General features: G+C 39.0%; 1 protein-coding gene across 8 annotated transcripts in view; it reads right to left on the reverse strand.

Moving 5' to 3' along the window:
• FRY (FRY microtubule binding protein) overlaps positions 1-15,949 on the reverse strand; it is a 347,615-nt gene that overhangs the window by 290,614 nt on the left and 41,052 nt on the right. For 2 of the 8 annotated variants that reach the window (XM_035003591.1, XM_035003585.1), the window contains exon 1: positions 3,485-3,691. The exons of the other annotated variants lie outside the window; for them this stretch is intronic. Coding sequence is in view for 1 of the 2 variants with exons in the window: in XM_035003585.1 (XP_034859476.1) it covers positions 3,485-3,498 (14 nt within the window). In the remaining variant the exon portion in view is untranslated. Of the gene's footprint in view, positions 1-3,484; positions 3,692-15,949 lie in introns of those variants that run through there. 8 annotated transcript variants of the gene reach the window in all.

The raw sequence follows: 15,949 nt of genomic DNA on the forward strand, positions 1-15,949 counted from the left end.
TCTGTGAATCTGTGCTTATTCCAAGTCTTTATCTTTGCAATGCATTTTTGTATTCTTATATCATATACATCTAATGATAGTCCTGTGGGGTGATGGTGATTTCATGATAAAGCTATGTTTTCATGAAAAAAAATCTCCTTAATTTTATCACTCTCTTTTTCCAAAAGATGATGTGGTAGGCAGAATTTCTAAAATTTCCCCTCAAATCTGTCTGTTATAAACCCCAGAACCCATGAATTTGATGGGCTATCACTCCCAGGATCATGTTATGTGATGTCATGTTATATGGCAGAAAGGAAAACAGGGAGATTATCCAAATGGGCCTAATCTAATCACACGAGCCCCGTGAAGTAGAGAGCCTCCTCAGACTGGTTGCAGAAGATTGGAAGCACAAGGTGCTTCTGTGAGGCATTGTGGGCTTGGAGATAGAAGGGGCCATGTGAAAAGGAAAAGCCCACAAGGACATGGGGATCTCAGTTGTACAACTGAAAGGACCTGGATTCTTCCAACAACCTGAATGAGCCTGAAAATGGATTTGTCCCAGGTGCCTCCAGGTAAGAGCCCAGCTCAGCCAAAACCTTGATTTTGGCCTATGAGACTGAGCAGAGATCAAGCATTGACCCATGCCTGACTCCTCACCAAGGAAACTGTGAGATAATAAGTAGATGTTTTCAATTGTGAAGTTGGGGGGTGCCTGGGGGGTGCAGTTGGTTGAGCTTTGGACTCTCGGTTTGGCTCAGGTTGTGATCTCAGGGTCATAAGATCAAGCCCCGTGTTGGGCTCCGTGCTCAGCGGGAGCCTCCTTGGGACTCTCTCTCCCTCTCCGCCCGCCCCTTCCCCATGTTCCCACACGGCCAGGAGCTCTCTCTCAAATAAATAAATCTTCAAAAAATAAGTAAAAAATAAATTGCTAAGTTGGTGGCAACTTGTCCTACAATAATAGGAAACAAATACAGATGATTATAAAATTTTGGAGTTCTCCCAAAGTGGAAACTCCAGAATTAGGACTCCATGCTCTCTCTTTCTCTCTCTCTCTCACACACCCCCCCCCACACCATCTTCACCTGGTGCTAAGTCTTACTCTGAGCTATTTATCACACTTCCCCGCTCTCTGGTTATTCCGGTTCCCACTCACCCCCTTCACTCTCAGTATCATCTCTCTGGATTCTTAGCTGGTTTCCCTGCCTCGAGTTTCGCCACCCTTTTCCCTAATGCTCGACAATCCTGCTAGATTCCGTTTCCCAATATTGCAGTCCCAGACACTGTTCTCTAGAAGTGTGCTGACAGAATGAAGTTAATGGTGGTGGGAGTAATCATCATCATCATCATCATAGGACAATGTAGTGACTTTTTTCATAAAGCTAAATATTTTACATTTGAGGAACTTTTATTCTAACTTTTTTGTTAAGATGTTCTTTTTATTTTAGGAAATGATTATAATGATAGTAGGTTGCAGCTTAAATGGTCATAAATTCTTCCCTGTTTGTTGGTGCCTTTGCAAGGTGACTTAGCAGCTCCTCCAAGAGGAGGAATCCATTTCTCCACCTCTTGAACCTGGGCTTGCCCGTGTGACTTGCTGTGGGCAAAGGGACTTGGGCACTGGAGCTTTCTCTGTTGCTGAAAGAACCCTTTGACCACCACGTGAACATGCCTTGGCTGGCCACTTGGGATTAGAGATCACGTGGAGAGAGGCCCTCCCTGTCCCAGCTGCCCACACCCCAGGGCCCAATGTTGTGAATGAGAGCATCCTGGCCCATCCAGCCCCAGGCAAGCATTTCCAGACAAGAGGAGCCACAGAAGCATGACAATAATAAACATGTGCCATCGTAAGCCCCTGTATTTGGGGGTGTTTCTTAGGCAGCAAACTGATACAATAGCAAAAACTGGTTTGAAGTAGTTTTAAATACATATATTTTTACTTAGAAAACTAAAAAGTAAATAACCTCTTTGTAAATGCTTTTAATTTTCTAAACATTTAACTGGTCCAAGAAATTTGTAAAACCTCAGAACTACTGCCTTAACCCACAGTTCCAAATAGGTCTTTCTTTGTCTTGCTCAAAAGGCCATGAAAACTGCTCTGCTGAGAAAGCTTTGGATGCCTATTTATAGAGAGAGATTTTTCTGCTTGATAAATGATATCAGGCTGGGGAAGGAGAGCAGAGGAGGAGCAGAAGTTGAGTGGATAAAGCTGCATCCATGAGGGGGTGGCAACCATGGCTGGAGGACGAGAACTGAGGTGAAAGGTATGCTGTCAGGAGCCTAGGGAGCTGCAGAGAAGCCTCGTTAACCCAGATCTAGGTTTCTTGTTGTTTTCTGGGGAGAACGCCTCTTGGCAGACATAGCCCTTTGTTCTCTGACTTCTCTGGAATAATGCTCCACTGTATCCCAAAGAGTCTACTCAACACTCCCCCGTCTCCCCACCACCACACTCAGCCCTCCCCTGAGTAGAGCTGCCTGCCCTTCTAGTGTGGACAACTCTCGGTTCTGGACACTACCAAGCCAGAGACTGAGAGCCCTAAATACCTATGGAGCAGCAGTGTTTTCCGCAGTGTGAGCCCACAGGTCTGAAGCTGCCCCTGGAGGGAGGGCCTGTGTGGCTGCCATCCCTGGTAGGCAGTTACTTACTGTACAGCGAATGCAGAGCTAGCACAGATACATGGTGTAATCTCCGAAAAGAAATAACTTAGTTGCTTGCTTAACCATTTTCTCTTGATTTTCTTTTTTTTAAGATTTTATTTATTTGACAGAGAGAGAGACAGCGAGAGAGGGAACACAAGCGGGGGGAGTGGGAGAGAGAGAAGCAGGCCTCCTGCCGAGCAGGGAGCCCGATGCGGGGCTCAATCCCAGGACCCTGGGATCATGACCTGAGCTGAAGGCAGACACCCAACGACTGAGCCACCCAGGCGTCCCTTCTCTTGATTTTCAATGGATCAATTTTTTTCCCCCAATTTGTCATTTTACCGAATTTGGACCAAATTTGAAACAAAAGACTGAATTAATAAAAACATGGGGAAGGACTTCTGCTTTGGGTAATATGGAGAATAGGTACATGGACTGCCCCTCGTCCTGGAAGCAAATGAAGTATCCTCGATAAATTATTTAAATTCTTGGACATAAAACCTAAGTGAGGGAACTCAGTGTTAAGCAGAACATCACAGTCAACTTTCTCTCTGGGGGCACTTGTTAACTGCATAAACTTTAGCTTTGATTTTTCATGACCATGCAGAGGGCAGGCAAAAAGCCCAGAGATTGCCCCCGTATGTGGAGGAGTCTAATACGAGCTCCTCTCCAACACAGAGTTGAGACTGCAGAGGGCTGTGTACTCATTGTATGTGAATGGAAAATGACACCCACCCCCATACCAACAGGGGGATGCCAAAAAAAAAAAAATATATATATATATATATATGTATATATATATATAATGCTTGCAAATCTAGGCACTAAGAGAAGAAAAAATCACTGCAAAAAATTTTTGACTCACATGCTGGTCCTCATGTTAGTCTGGAGCTGAATTTCACATTGCTTAGGTAGTCCAAAATATTTCAGGCCAAAAATTTGATTTTGAGGGATCCTTGAGTGGTAGTGGTCTCAGGTAGTGTTCTGGGAAAAATAAATGCCATCTGAATGTCTTCTTTGGAAAAATGTCTATTCAGGTCCTCTGTCCATTTTTAAATCAGATTATTTGGATTTTTGGTGTTGAGTTGTATAACTTCTTTATATATTTATATATATTTATACATTTATTTTTATATTTATATATTTTTATATATTTTGGATATTAACCCCAACATCACTAATCATCACGGAGATAAAAATCAAAACCACAATGAGATATCACCTCACACCTGTCAGAATGGTTAGTATCAAAAAGACAAGAAATAACATGTATTGTCACGGACGTGGAGGAAACAGGACTCTCATGCACTATTGATGGGAATATAAATTAGTGTAACCACTGTGGAAAACAGCATGGAGGTTTCTAAAAAAATTAAAAAATAGAATTATCATACGATCCAGTAATTCTACTCCTGGGTATTTACCCAAAGAAAATAAAAACACTAATTTGAAAAGATACGTGCATCCCTGTGTTTATTGCAGCATTATTTACAATAGCCAAGATATGGAAGCAATACAAGTGTCCATTGATATATGAATGGATAAAGAAGGTGAGGTCTATATACAATGGAATATTACTTAGACACAAAAAGGAATGAGATCTTGTCATTTGTGACAACATGGATGGACCCAGGGGGTATTATGCTAAGTGAAGTAAGACAGAGAAAGACAAATAACATATGATTTCACTTATATGTAGAATCTAAAAAACAAAAACAAACAGAAACAGACTCATAAATACAGAGAACAAACTGGTGATTGCCAGAGACGGGTGTGAGGGGGATGGGCAAAATAGGTGAAGGGGATTAAGAGATACAAATTTCCAGCTATAAAATAAATAAGTCACAGAGATGAAAAGTACAGCACAGAGAATATAGTCAATAATACCGTAATAATGCTGTATAGTGACGATGGTGACTGCACTTTGGTGAGACTGCATAATGTATAGAATTGTCAAATCACTATGTTGTACTCCTGAAACTAATATGACATCCTATGTCCACTCTACTTCAATAATAAAAACTGAAAAAAAAAAAAAAAAAAGAAAGAAGTGTCAAACCTCTCTGAAGGAATGCAACTTTGTCTTGGGTTCAAGGAATTGTCACACATAAAATTCCAAGGAAAATAAGTAGTTCACAGTAAAAAAAACTAACTAGTTAACTAGCTAAATATACAAGGAAACAAGGCATCATAAAGAACAATTAACAGAAACAACAGACAGCAAAAATAGACTCCCAAGGATTTCAGATAATGGAATTAGTAAATACAGACTTCAAAATAACTGTATTTACTATGTTTTTTTTTTTAAAGATTTCATTTATTTGAGAGAAAGAGTGAGAGAGAGACTGAATGAGTGGGGGGAGGGGCAGAGGGAAAGGGAGTAGCAGATTCCCCACTGAGCAGGGAGCCCGATGATGTGGGGCTTGATCTCAGGATCCTGAGATCATGACCTGAACCAAAGGCAGACACTTAACTGACTGAGCCACCCAGGTGCCCTATATTTACTATGTTTAAATAACTATAAGACAAGTTTGAAAATTTGTTCAGGGAACAAAAAATATTAAAAGATTTCAAATAGATTAGGCAGAGAAACAAATACACTTTATAAATTAAAAATTTAATAATTGAAGTTAGAAATGAACAGATTTAACAATATTTAACAATGGAATTTAACAAATTCAACATAGCCAGAAGAATTGGTGAACTGAAAGATGTATCTGAAGAAATTATGCAGAATGTAGCATAAACAGAAGAAGAGAAAGGAACTATGAAAGAGATTAAGAAGGGTGCCTGGATGGCCCAGTTGGGTAAGCGTCTGCCTTTGGCTCAGGTCATGATGCCAGGGTCCTGGTCTCCCCGTTCAGTGGGAAGCATGCTTCTCCTTCTCCCTCTCTCTCTGCCTGTCTCTCCCCCTCCTTGTGCTCTCTCTCTCTCTCTGTGTCAAATAAATAAAATCCTTAAAAAAAAGAGAGATTAAGAATGAGAAATTCTAACATATATCTAATTCTAGTTCCAGAAGAGTAGGATTAATATTTTTGACTTATTACTGGAGAATTTCCCCAACTGTGCCTGTCAATTAAATTGAATTATAAGCAGGAGAAATGCATGCCATTAAAAATATAGAAAAGGAGGACTAACTCTCAGTGTAGTATAGATGGAATTACAAGATCATTTCTAAGTGTGGTAGGAGAAGGACCAAGTAGAAATACTGTATTTTGGAGGTTCATGCATCGCTAGACATCTTTGCCAAAGATTACTCATGGTGAGAAAAATAAGAAAAGTGGTTGAAGAATTGGGCCAGACAGACATTCTTAAATTTGAAAGTTAAAAAAATGTAAATCTCACATCAACTCTTAAAACTTTTCCTTAAGATTTATCCTGAGAATAACAATAAAAATAACAACATTTATTGAGTGGTTACTGCATGCTTGAGCTTTGTAAGTATGATCTGATTTAATGTTCACAATCCCAAGAGGTAGGTCAGTCATCAGCTGGATGTAATAGCCTCAAGATACGATGAGGCTTTGAGAGGTCAAGTACTTTGTCCAGGCCACATGTTTAGTAATTGGTAGGACTGAGATTCAAACTCAGGTCTCCTGATTCCAGAGCTCGACTGCCTTAGAGAAACAGAAAAAAACAAATGATTTTTAAGAAAAAAGTAGACTCAAAGCTGGATTTGGAGTCAAAAAATTTGGTTGAACTCAGAGCTCCCATTTATAACTGTGTTTCTTTGTAAATTACATAACCTCTCAGAGTCTTGGTTTTTTTCCATTTGTAAATTGGGAATAGTGATATTACCTGATTCTGATTCTTATTTTGATAATTAAATAAGGCAATGCACATGCATGTGTAGTGTGCTATACAAACACTATTATCTTCTATAATTTACATTGCTCCATTACAGTGGCAGACCTATTTGTTTTAACCAATAATATTCTGGATATCCTAGAAGTAATGGTAATCTAACCCAGATGCAGAAAATTCAAGGTAAAAACTATTAGCCAAATGATACAGTATGTGGAAAATTATTTTTTGATTGGAGCTAAGTCTGAGATTATAACCTTCTTTCCCATAAACTCTAGGGGCCGGGGAAAATCATTTAAAATAGGCAATAATTAAGTTGCAAACAGAATGCCACAGAGAGAGGGTAATTTACATTCCAGAATTTACTTTATTGCATTAGGTAAGTTTCCACATCATCTATTTACCATTGTCCAGGTAATGAACCTAAGAGAAAGTATTTCCTTCTCGTGACAAGCATATTAAACATCTCTATAGAAAAGAGCACAACTCATGGGAAAATAATTGAAATCACAGCATAGAAATCACAGAATTTAAATGGACATATTTTATTATTATTTTTTGAAATAAATATAGTCTAGCTCAGAGAAGACCACTCATATGTGAATGGAGATATAGATTTGAGAATGGTTCAGCACCTCCCCAGATGTGGTCTCTTTAGGACACCATCACCTTTGCCCACCCAGACTTAATCTCTGAGAAATCAAAATTGTGGCCTTTGTTTTCTCTTATAGTTTTAATTCTAATTGGATACAGTCCAATGCATTGTTTTCCCTCCTTTGGCACCTATGTTGGAAGAGAAAAAAAAATATGTTCACATGCTTATATCCAGATTTTCTGAAGTTATGACCCATACGCTGTTTCATGTTCTATTTTGGCCAAATCATCTCTCCCATGACATGCTGTTGTAGGCTTTACATCTTTCATACTCAAAGATGCAATGGGCTGGAAAAGGGGCTTCTGAGTGATCCTGCTTCAGAGTATATGGCCTTTTAGCTACTGTATTTAGTAAAAAGGCATAGGGTCCCACAATAGTTGGCAGAATTCTTTTGAATTGTTTAATATTTTAAGCAAACAAAGACTGTATCAATGAGATAAACACAAATAAGTCTTCAAAACATCTTTAAGTCACTTGTAAACTCTAAAGAGATGTAAATAAGCATCCATAAAGTCCAATAACTTTCACAATTAGAGGTGAGCCTTCTTTTTTGGGAAACGGTTTCTCTTAGAATTGCAGGGCTTTTCTGGGTCCATGACCTATTTACCTTTGGATTCCCAGGACCAAGAATAGTGCCTCGTGTATTTGTTGAATTTTAATGGGGTGAATGAATAAATATACCAGGACAAGAAATGGCAAAGTGATTAACTGATAAGATGACAAGTGAGATTTTTTTTTTTTTACTCTGATATCAAATATTATGTGGTGTAGGAAGACAACAGGTTGGAGGGTTAAGGGTCAGGGAGAAGTAGGGGAGATTATAAAGGTAAGAGATGGACAATTAACAAACAGATCTGCTGTTCAAAGGCTCTTCCCCTTACATGGAACCCATTACAAATCCCAAACTGGCATCTGTCTGTTACCACCATGCGAGTAAAGGCAGAGAGATATTCAAGCAGAAGTCACACCAGGGAACAGCTATGGAACCAGGGTGGCTGGAAGATGGCAGGAAAGGAGACTCCAAGGAAGGATTTGGAGCTTCATGTAGAGAGTCTGAAATGCCACTGAAACAGTTTTAGATTTTTTATTTCTGTAGGCAGTGGAGAGCCAACAGTATTGTTTATAGGATAATGCATATGCATTGCTATGTAGTGTTTAGATAAAAGACTTGAGGGTCAAGTGATACCAAACTTCTTTCTCCCACTAAATCAGAACCCATCCCAGCACTGTTCCCGCAGTTACTTACTGGTCTCTGGTGTTTCCCTCCTCTTCCCTTGGATCATTTGAGAATTCCCTGAGGCACTGACAGCTCCAACAAGAGGCTTGCCAGATTTCTAGTTCCTGAGAAGGGTTAAGTCCTCACCACTAAGCCTTTTTTTTTTTTAAGTGAAGTAAAATTCACACACATAAAATAAACCATTTTCAAGTGAACAAATCCCACAAAGTCTTCTGCCCCCATTGCTGCCCTACATGTTGCTGTTGGGCTCGGAGCCTCTTTGCTGTCTGACATTGCTCCTCCATGTGGAGGTCAAGTCTCTCCTGCTCCCCTGTCTGCCTCAAATGGTGGAAAATTGGGAAGTGAATTTCTCCACAGGGACTCCACCCCCTTTGCCTGATCTCAGATTCCCCTTGCTCAGACTCCTGAGGTTGAAGCGCCAGTGCCTATCTTTAGGGGGCTCAATTCCTCTAAGGCTCTGCCTCACCAGATGGATTCAAGCACCACCTTGGACATCCACCTCTCCCAGAACCTGCACCTCTGTTCCCTTCCTGCCCAAGGGAATCAACCTCACCACTGTGCATTTATTTTCACCCCACTCTCCACCCAGACCAAACGATTAATTCCATTTCTTTCTGACAGCTCATTAGGAAGAAGGTCCAGCCTTTAGGACCTCCCCACCAACCCTCCAAAAAACCCCATCCTATTTTGAATCTTAGAAAGAGTAGGCAGCTGATCTCAGTAAATCTTAATTCTTCCTCCTGAGTTAATTCATCCTCCTCATCCCATGAAAAGGACACACAGTAAGGCACCTTGTCATATTAGAAACAGACACACGTATGGAAGCCTCAATTGTTCAAGTCTTGGATGAGACTTTGCTCTATTAGTTGTATGTAAAAGTTTCAGACCACTTCTGGAGAACATTTTGATAGGGATAGAATATAGAGAACATGGGTGTTTGAAAGGAAAGCTTCATTAGAGGAAAGAGTATACAGTGGGAAGATGGTGACCTCAACTTGCTGTGGAGAGGTATGGAGTGGGTACAATTGGCAATTCCCCTACATGGAAAGCTGACATTCTGTTAAATGACTGGGGTAAAATAATGGAGGATATAGCACTCAGCATATTTTATACATCCCATACATTCTATGGAAAGGTAAAAGGAGCCTCAGTGGTTTATTCCAGGACACTGTACTAAGCATCTCTTTTTTACATTTTTGATCGGAAGGCTGAGAGAAAAACCAAACATTTAAATGAAGTGTTCAGTTTCTTATTTTGCAGATGACATCTCATATTACATCTTCTAATTCGCCTGAATTTGCATGCTCCCCCAGGAACTATCAGCCTGAATCTAGAGGCTGACATTAATATCTTAGTTACAGGTACACTGAAATGTCTGTGAAGTCTTTCCTGCATTTGGGACCATTAGGACAGTTTCTGGGAATATTGGATCCATTCCACCATCAAAAATTACTTGTTCAATTATTCAAAACTTAGCACTGTACCAATTAGCATACAGAAAAAAATCAGACTTGGAGCTTTCAAGAGACACTTCATACAGTCATGGAGAAAATGTTCCCTTCCTGGGGGGATAGATTAGTAGGTAGCTGGCAGGGCAGGTAACTTCTGAGTCTGCCTTGGGAACGGAGCCCAGAAGAGACTTGAAGGCATTCTGTAAATTCAATACTTGTTTGTTCAGGTGCCCTCTTTAACCACCTGCATCCCACCTGGCCTTAATGATCGTTTCTAATAACTAAAAGAGCACAAATCAGCCCTTTATCTTCATTTAGTAATGGCTGAGCCCTACTCTTCCTCTCCAACATTCTTCTGTTTGTTATCTTGCAACACTGTTTCAGTGTTAGAACATTTTGAATGAGGTCAAAGGTGAAGAAAGAATCCACATCTTAAAGAACCTTTTGTGTAGATGGGCTAAAATCTAGAATATGATTAGTTCATTCTATTATTCTTAAGTTCACTTTTTAAAAAAGTATGATCTTTGTTCTTTACCCTGCGGCACAATGTCTTTTATCTAAACACTACATAGCCAGGTCTCAGTTCCATTAAATCATTTGATCACCTTGTATGGTGATATTTCTTTTGCTAATTTCTTATTATATTCTAAATAGATTATACATAGTTACATGTACTACGTACAAAACTCCTATTACTTCCACTGAGGACAGGTAGACAATAAGGGCTTTCTTGGTCATGTTGAATTACAAGCAGGTTTTAGTGTATTTGATAGTCTGTAATGTCTAAAATATGTGTTTTCAATGAGAGCTAAAAAAAAAAACCAACCCAAAAAACAAAAACATCTCTTTTCTTTCTTTGGAAAAAAAAAGAAAGTAAGAAAGAGTCTGACTTTGGGTATCAGAAAACTAAATAGTGATTCGTTCTTTCACTTTGTATTTCTGCTGCAACAAACAATAACCTAGAAATAAACCTAGAAATAGACATGCCCTTGCAGAATAGGGAAAGGTTGAATATCAGGAAATGCAAAGAAAAATACACCTTAATAAAGACGATCCTTGTTACATATGCATTGTGACTTGCAGATTGCTTCTTTCCACTCGTCTACTTCCACATATATTGGGTATCTACCAAATGCTAGGCACTGGGTTTTGTGCCAGGGACTCAAAATGTGGTTTATGTCCTCATTGGGTCATAGCCTAAACCTGTACTATCCAATATGGTAGCCACTAGTCCCATGTGGCTATTGAGCACTTGAGCTGTACTGTATAAAACATGCATCAGATTTCAAAGACTTAGTCCAAAAAGAGAATATAAAATATCTCAATAATAATTTCTACATTGATTACCATTAAAATGGTAACATACTGGATATGTTGGATTAAACAGAAAATACTAAGATCAACTTGCCTGTTTCTTTATCTTTTTTTTATTGTGGCTATTAAAAAATTTTAACTTACACATGTGGTTCAGGTAACATGGTAAGTGTAGTGATAGAGGGAGCCACAATGGAACCGAGGGAGAAGTTCCCGTCTCAACCTGTGTGGGGCAGGGAAGGGAGTGTGGCGTGTTGGTATTAATAAACACTTCCTAGATGGGGTGACATATTAGCTTCATCTGGAAGAATGACTACAAGTAGCTGAGAGAAAGGAATGAGGGGAAAGAAGGCATTCCAGTTAGGGTAATGCATATTATATTTATAGCTCAGTAATACGTGTTCAATATCTGAAGGCTTCTACAGACACTTAGGGGAGATGTGGCATGAAGAATGGAGAGAACTGGAAGTAACTGGAGTCACTGGAATAAAAATTAGGGGGCAAGAGATGGCTGAAGAAGAGACTGGAGAGAGGGAGGAAATAGACGTTGGCCAAGAGAGAGGTTAGGTTTTATCCTCTAGGTGGTAGATATATGTGAAGGGTTTTAAGAAGGTAACTAAGATTTTCACACCAGGGAACACAGCTGGTAAAGGATGAATTAAGGGGGACAAAACTGCAGGCAGGGATGAGTTAAAAACCTGCAAAAGATCAGATGAGAAATGATGAGGACCTAAACCAGTTCAGTGATGGTAGGGGATACAGAGTCAGTGAATATTTAGGAGGTAATGGGAAGCCATTGGTTAGATTTGGTGGCAGAAGGGACAGAGATGATTCAAGAACTATTCCCTGATTTGGAGTTTGGATGATTAGGTGAACAGTGATGCCACCAACTGAGAGAGAGGACCAGGAGACATACCAGTGTGGATGGGAAGTTGGGCTCACTTTTGAGCATGTTGGCTTTGAGAAAATAGGACTATGAGGATCTGTGTCTTGCAGGCAACTGGATAAACAGGATTGGAACTGTGTAGACATCTGTGCTGGGGCTCTAGGTTAGGGATCCATTTGCGACAAAGAATGGGAAAGGATCAGATCCAACTTGCTTATCATTTACAAAAGAAGAGTAAGAATTCATGTACATTATTTTACATCATAAAACAATTCTCTAGATCTCTTCATTCCAGAAGAACCCTCAAGGTTTACTAATACACCAAACCCTGAAAACTGCTGCCACAGGAAAATATGGGGCCCAGGGAGGGTTTTCCCATTTCTTTATTTTTAATAATGGTAGTAGGAGTATGCTCATGGGCATAGGGGAAGAAATAAAAAGTGACATGCCAAAGATTCAGAAGAACAAGAGGACGACTGAGAAGCCAAGTCCTGATTGATGTGGGGGGATGAGGTAGAGGCCTAGAACATAAGAAGGGGACTTCTTGCTCTGAAATTAGGGAAAATAAGGTAAGCTGTGCTGTGCTCCCCACTAGGGTATGAAAAAATGTCATAGTGATAGGCATCAGAGAAATTTTAAAAATTTGGGGAGAGTTATAATTTGTGTGCATAAAAAGCTCTAATAATTAATTAAGTTAGACAATACATTCTGTTGGTGAGATTATAGCAAAACAGATACTGTCATATGTTACTAGCAGGAGTGTAAATTAATACAGATCCCAGTGGAGGTTAATATGGCAGCTTCTATCCAAACTATAATTACATGTAATTCCACTTTTGGAAATTGGTTCTACAGATACACTGGCTTATTATTTGTTTATTCACTGGAGCAGTGTTTGTCATAGCAAAATGTTGGAAGCAACATAAATATCTACCAGTGGGGTAGTAGGTAATAATTAATATAGTACATTTATCAGTGGAATACATATACCTTTAAGCAATGGCAAAGACCTCTCCCTATCCTGATTTGCAAAGATCTCCAAGATACAGTAAGTGTGAAAGAGCAAGTTCCAAAACCATCTTCATAAGATGCTACCTTTTGTGTAAAAGAGAAGTAAAAGAATCTATATTTATATTGACTTGTATATGTATAAAGAAACCAATAATTGTGGTAATGTAAAGGGGTAAGGGAGGCAGGACTGAATGGATAGGGTTTAAGGAAGGAAGGGAGGCTTTGCAATGTACAGTTTTTACATATTTTGTGTTTTATATCATGTGATATGTTTTATATTAAATAATTCATAGAGAAAAAGTAAGTTAAGCACGAAAGCAAAAAATCATGCATATCTGTGATAGGGAGCTACCACGGTGTGAGGTCATTTAAACTCCCTGTCCTATATAGACTAGCTTCAACCAAGGGCTATTACCAGACCATTGCCTGTTCTTTTCCACATTACTGTAATGCTTCTCCCCAACTATTTGCCTGAAGTTGCTCCATATTCTTTTCTTATCCTTCATTACTATTTCAGAGAAAAGATGAGTACCATTTTCCCCCAGAGAGTTTAAAGGGAAAACAGCTTAAAAAATAAAATGTTCTGAACCCATGTCCCAAATGATCCCCATGAGAAATAAAAACAGAGACATACAAAGATACTCATGTGGTGGCAGAGTGATCTCTTTGGGAAGTGAGAATTTCAGAAGCAGATACATAAAAGCTTGATGAAGAAATAACACTAAAGAGGCACAAATCTGTGTATTCTGTCAGGAAGGCTAGAAGCCCAGAATGAACCAAAGTTAAGGGCACAAAGGAACAATTTGTTGAGCTAAGGATGTCTGCTTTAAGTTACATCCACAGCCAGCATCTGAAATGCTGCTTGCACTCATAAATATCCACAGAATGCAGGAGGGATGGAGTCAGGACTGTGGTCAGAGTACTGAATTTCTCCCAAGCAGTTTGTGTCTGTCCTTTCAGTCAGTGAGCCTTATTTTTAAGTTACAATAAACATGAGTTCAAGGGAGTAAAAGCCCAGTATAAGTAAGAGATAATAAGAGAACACCCAGACACTCTCAGTTCAAGTCTTCAGACTCAAATAAATCTTTAGGGAGCACCCTGAAATAACTGTCAATGTGTTCACAAAACTGCTGTTCTTAGTCTTGGAGAAAGAACAACAAAGGGGAGAAGTAGTCAACTTCAAAGAAAGAGGAAAAGTACAGTTTAGAAACTGTGAAACTATCACATGGATTTTCTTTTATGTCCAAATTCCAGAGCAAGGTATAAAACAAGCAGTTTTTAAGTACTTAAAAATAAATTAGTAATCATTCAGGAACCAATAGTTATTTACTATATTGACTTCTTCTCCTATCACTGGATTAAAAACTCAAGAAAATGTAGTTAGGGAGTTCACAAAAAGTACATTAAACTTTCATAGATAACCTAGAAATACATAGCCTGGTACCACACTTAAGGGGTTTCTGAATCTACAAATGAGTATCTGTTATGTGTCTTGCACAGAGAAGGTTCTCAGTAAATATTTATTGATTGAATGATTAGCCTTTACCAATTTCCCCAGGCAGTAAATTCTCTAATTATTTTTTATGTGTCTGTCACTCCCGCTAGAATATCATAAAATCCTTCAGCTAGAGTCTTACTCATCTTTTGTCCTCAGGGCCTAACACTGTGCCTGAAACAGCATGGTGCTCAATTAGTGTTTCTGAATATTTTTTTAAAAAACTCCAAATCCAGAATAGATATACCCAAAGCTCAGAAGTTTGGGATGAAAGTACTAACCTCTCTCTCTCTTCTTTTTAAAGATTTATTTATTTATTTGAGAGAGAGAGAGAAAGAGCAGGGGGAAGGGCAGGGGGTGAGGGAGAGAGAATCCCAAGCAGACTCCCCCCAACGAGCACAGAGCCTAACTCGGGGCTCAATCCCACAACCCTGAGATCATGAGCTAAGCTGAAATCAAGAGTTGGACACTTAACCAACTCAGCCACCCAGGTGCCCCAGTACTAAATTATTTTTATAAAAAATAACATGATAGTACTACCTTTCAAAAGGAAATACAATGTTGAGCTGGATAAATAAAGAGCCCATCTGTCGTTTTGGCAGTGCTCAGACCACATCTGGAGGTGTTGTAGGCAAAGAGATTATCTTCTTTCCACAAAAATATGGCATTTAATTGCCATTCTGTACCATACTTCCATCCAGATTTCTTTTTGTTTTTCCTCTTCAAAAACTTACAATCTCGACTTCTAGTTACACTCTCCAAACACTTCTCACATCTCCAGATTATTCCCAATAACTACATCCAAATATCTCTAGAGTAGGCCATTAAGAACATAAATATATTTGAGTAAACCAACTCAAAATATAATTGGTTGACTATTATATTTTTATCTGTAATTTTTATTACATCTTTACTAGTAAGTACAATTTCATGGAGTCGTTTCCAAATGTAGCTAAATTCTTGATATTTTCCTTATGATATACATTTGAGAAAAGAGAAATAAATGTAAGTGCCATTTTTTGAAGAAAACAGACGGAGGATAGAGAAGAAGTGAGCATATTATCATTGACTAACTAGAATATAAAGAAGAATGAAATTAATAATACTGAAACAAGTAAAGAATTATGTCAGAATATGGTTTATTAGCTAATAGTAAATTTAAGGATCAAGAGACTTGAGATTACGTCTTAGGAACATAATTTTTAAGTTCCTAAAGTTTCAAGTTAATAGACCGAGCTGCCTCCTGTATGGTCCCATGACACCTTCTTGACCTCTACTGGAGTAATGCTTACATGTTGTGATTATTACTAGGGACTGTCTTCTTGTCCCTACTTTGCAACTTCAGTCCCAGCCTTGTGTAGGGCTTGGAACATGAGAGATGCTTAATGTTTGTTGAATGCATACATGAATGAATAGTTGGACCTAGAAGCAGGTCAATGGCATGGTGGGAAGGTTAAAACATCAGTAATAGATACCC

Source organism: Mirounga leonina, unplaced genomic scaffold, assembly GCF_011800145.1.
Source record: "Mirounga leonina isolate KUSES-001 unplaced genomic scaffold, KU_Mleo_1.0 Mir_127, whole genome shotgun sequence".
Lineage (NCBI taxonomy): Eukaryota > Metazoa > Chordata > Mammalia > Carnivora > Phocidae > Mirounga > Mirounga leonina.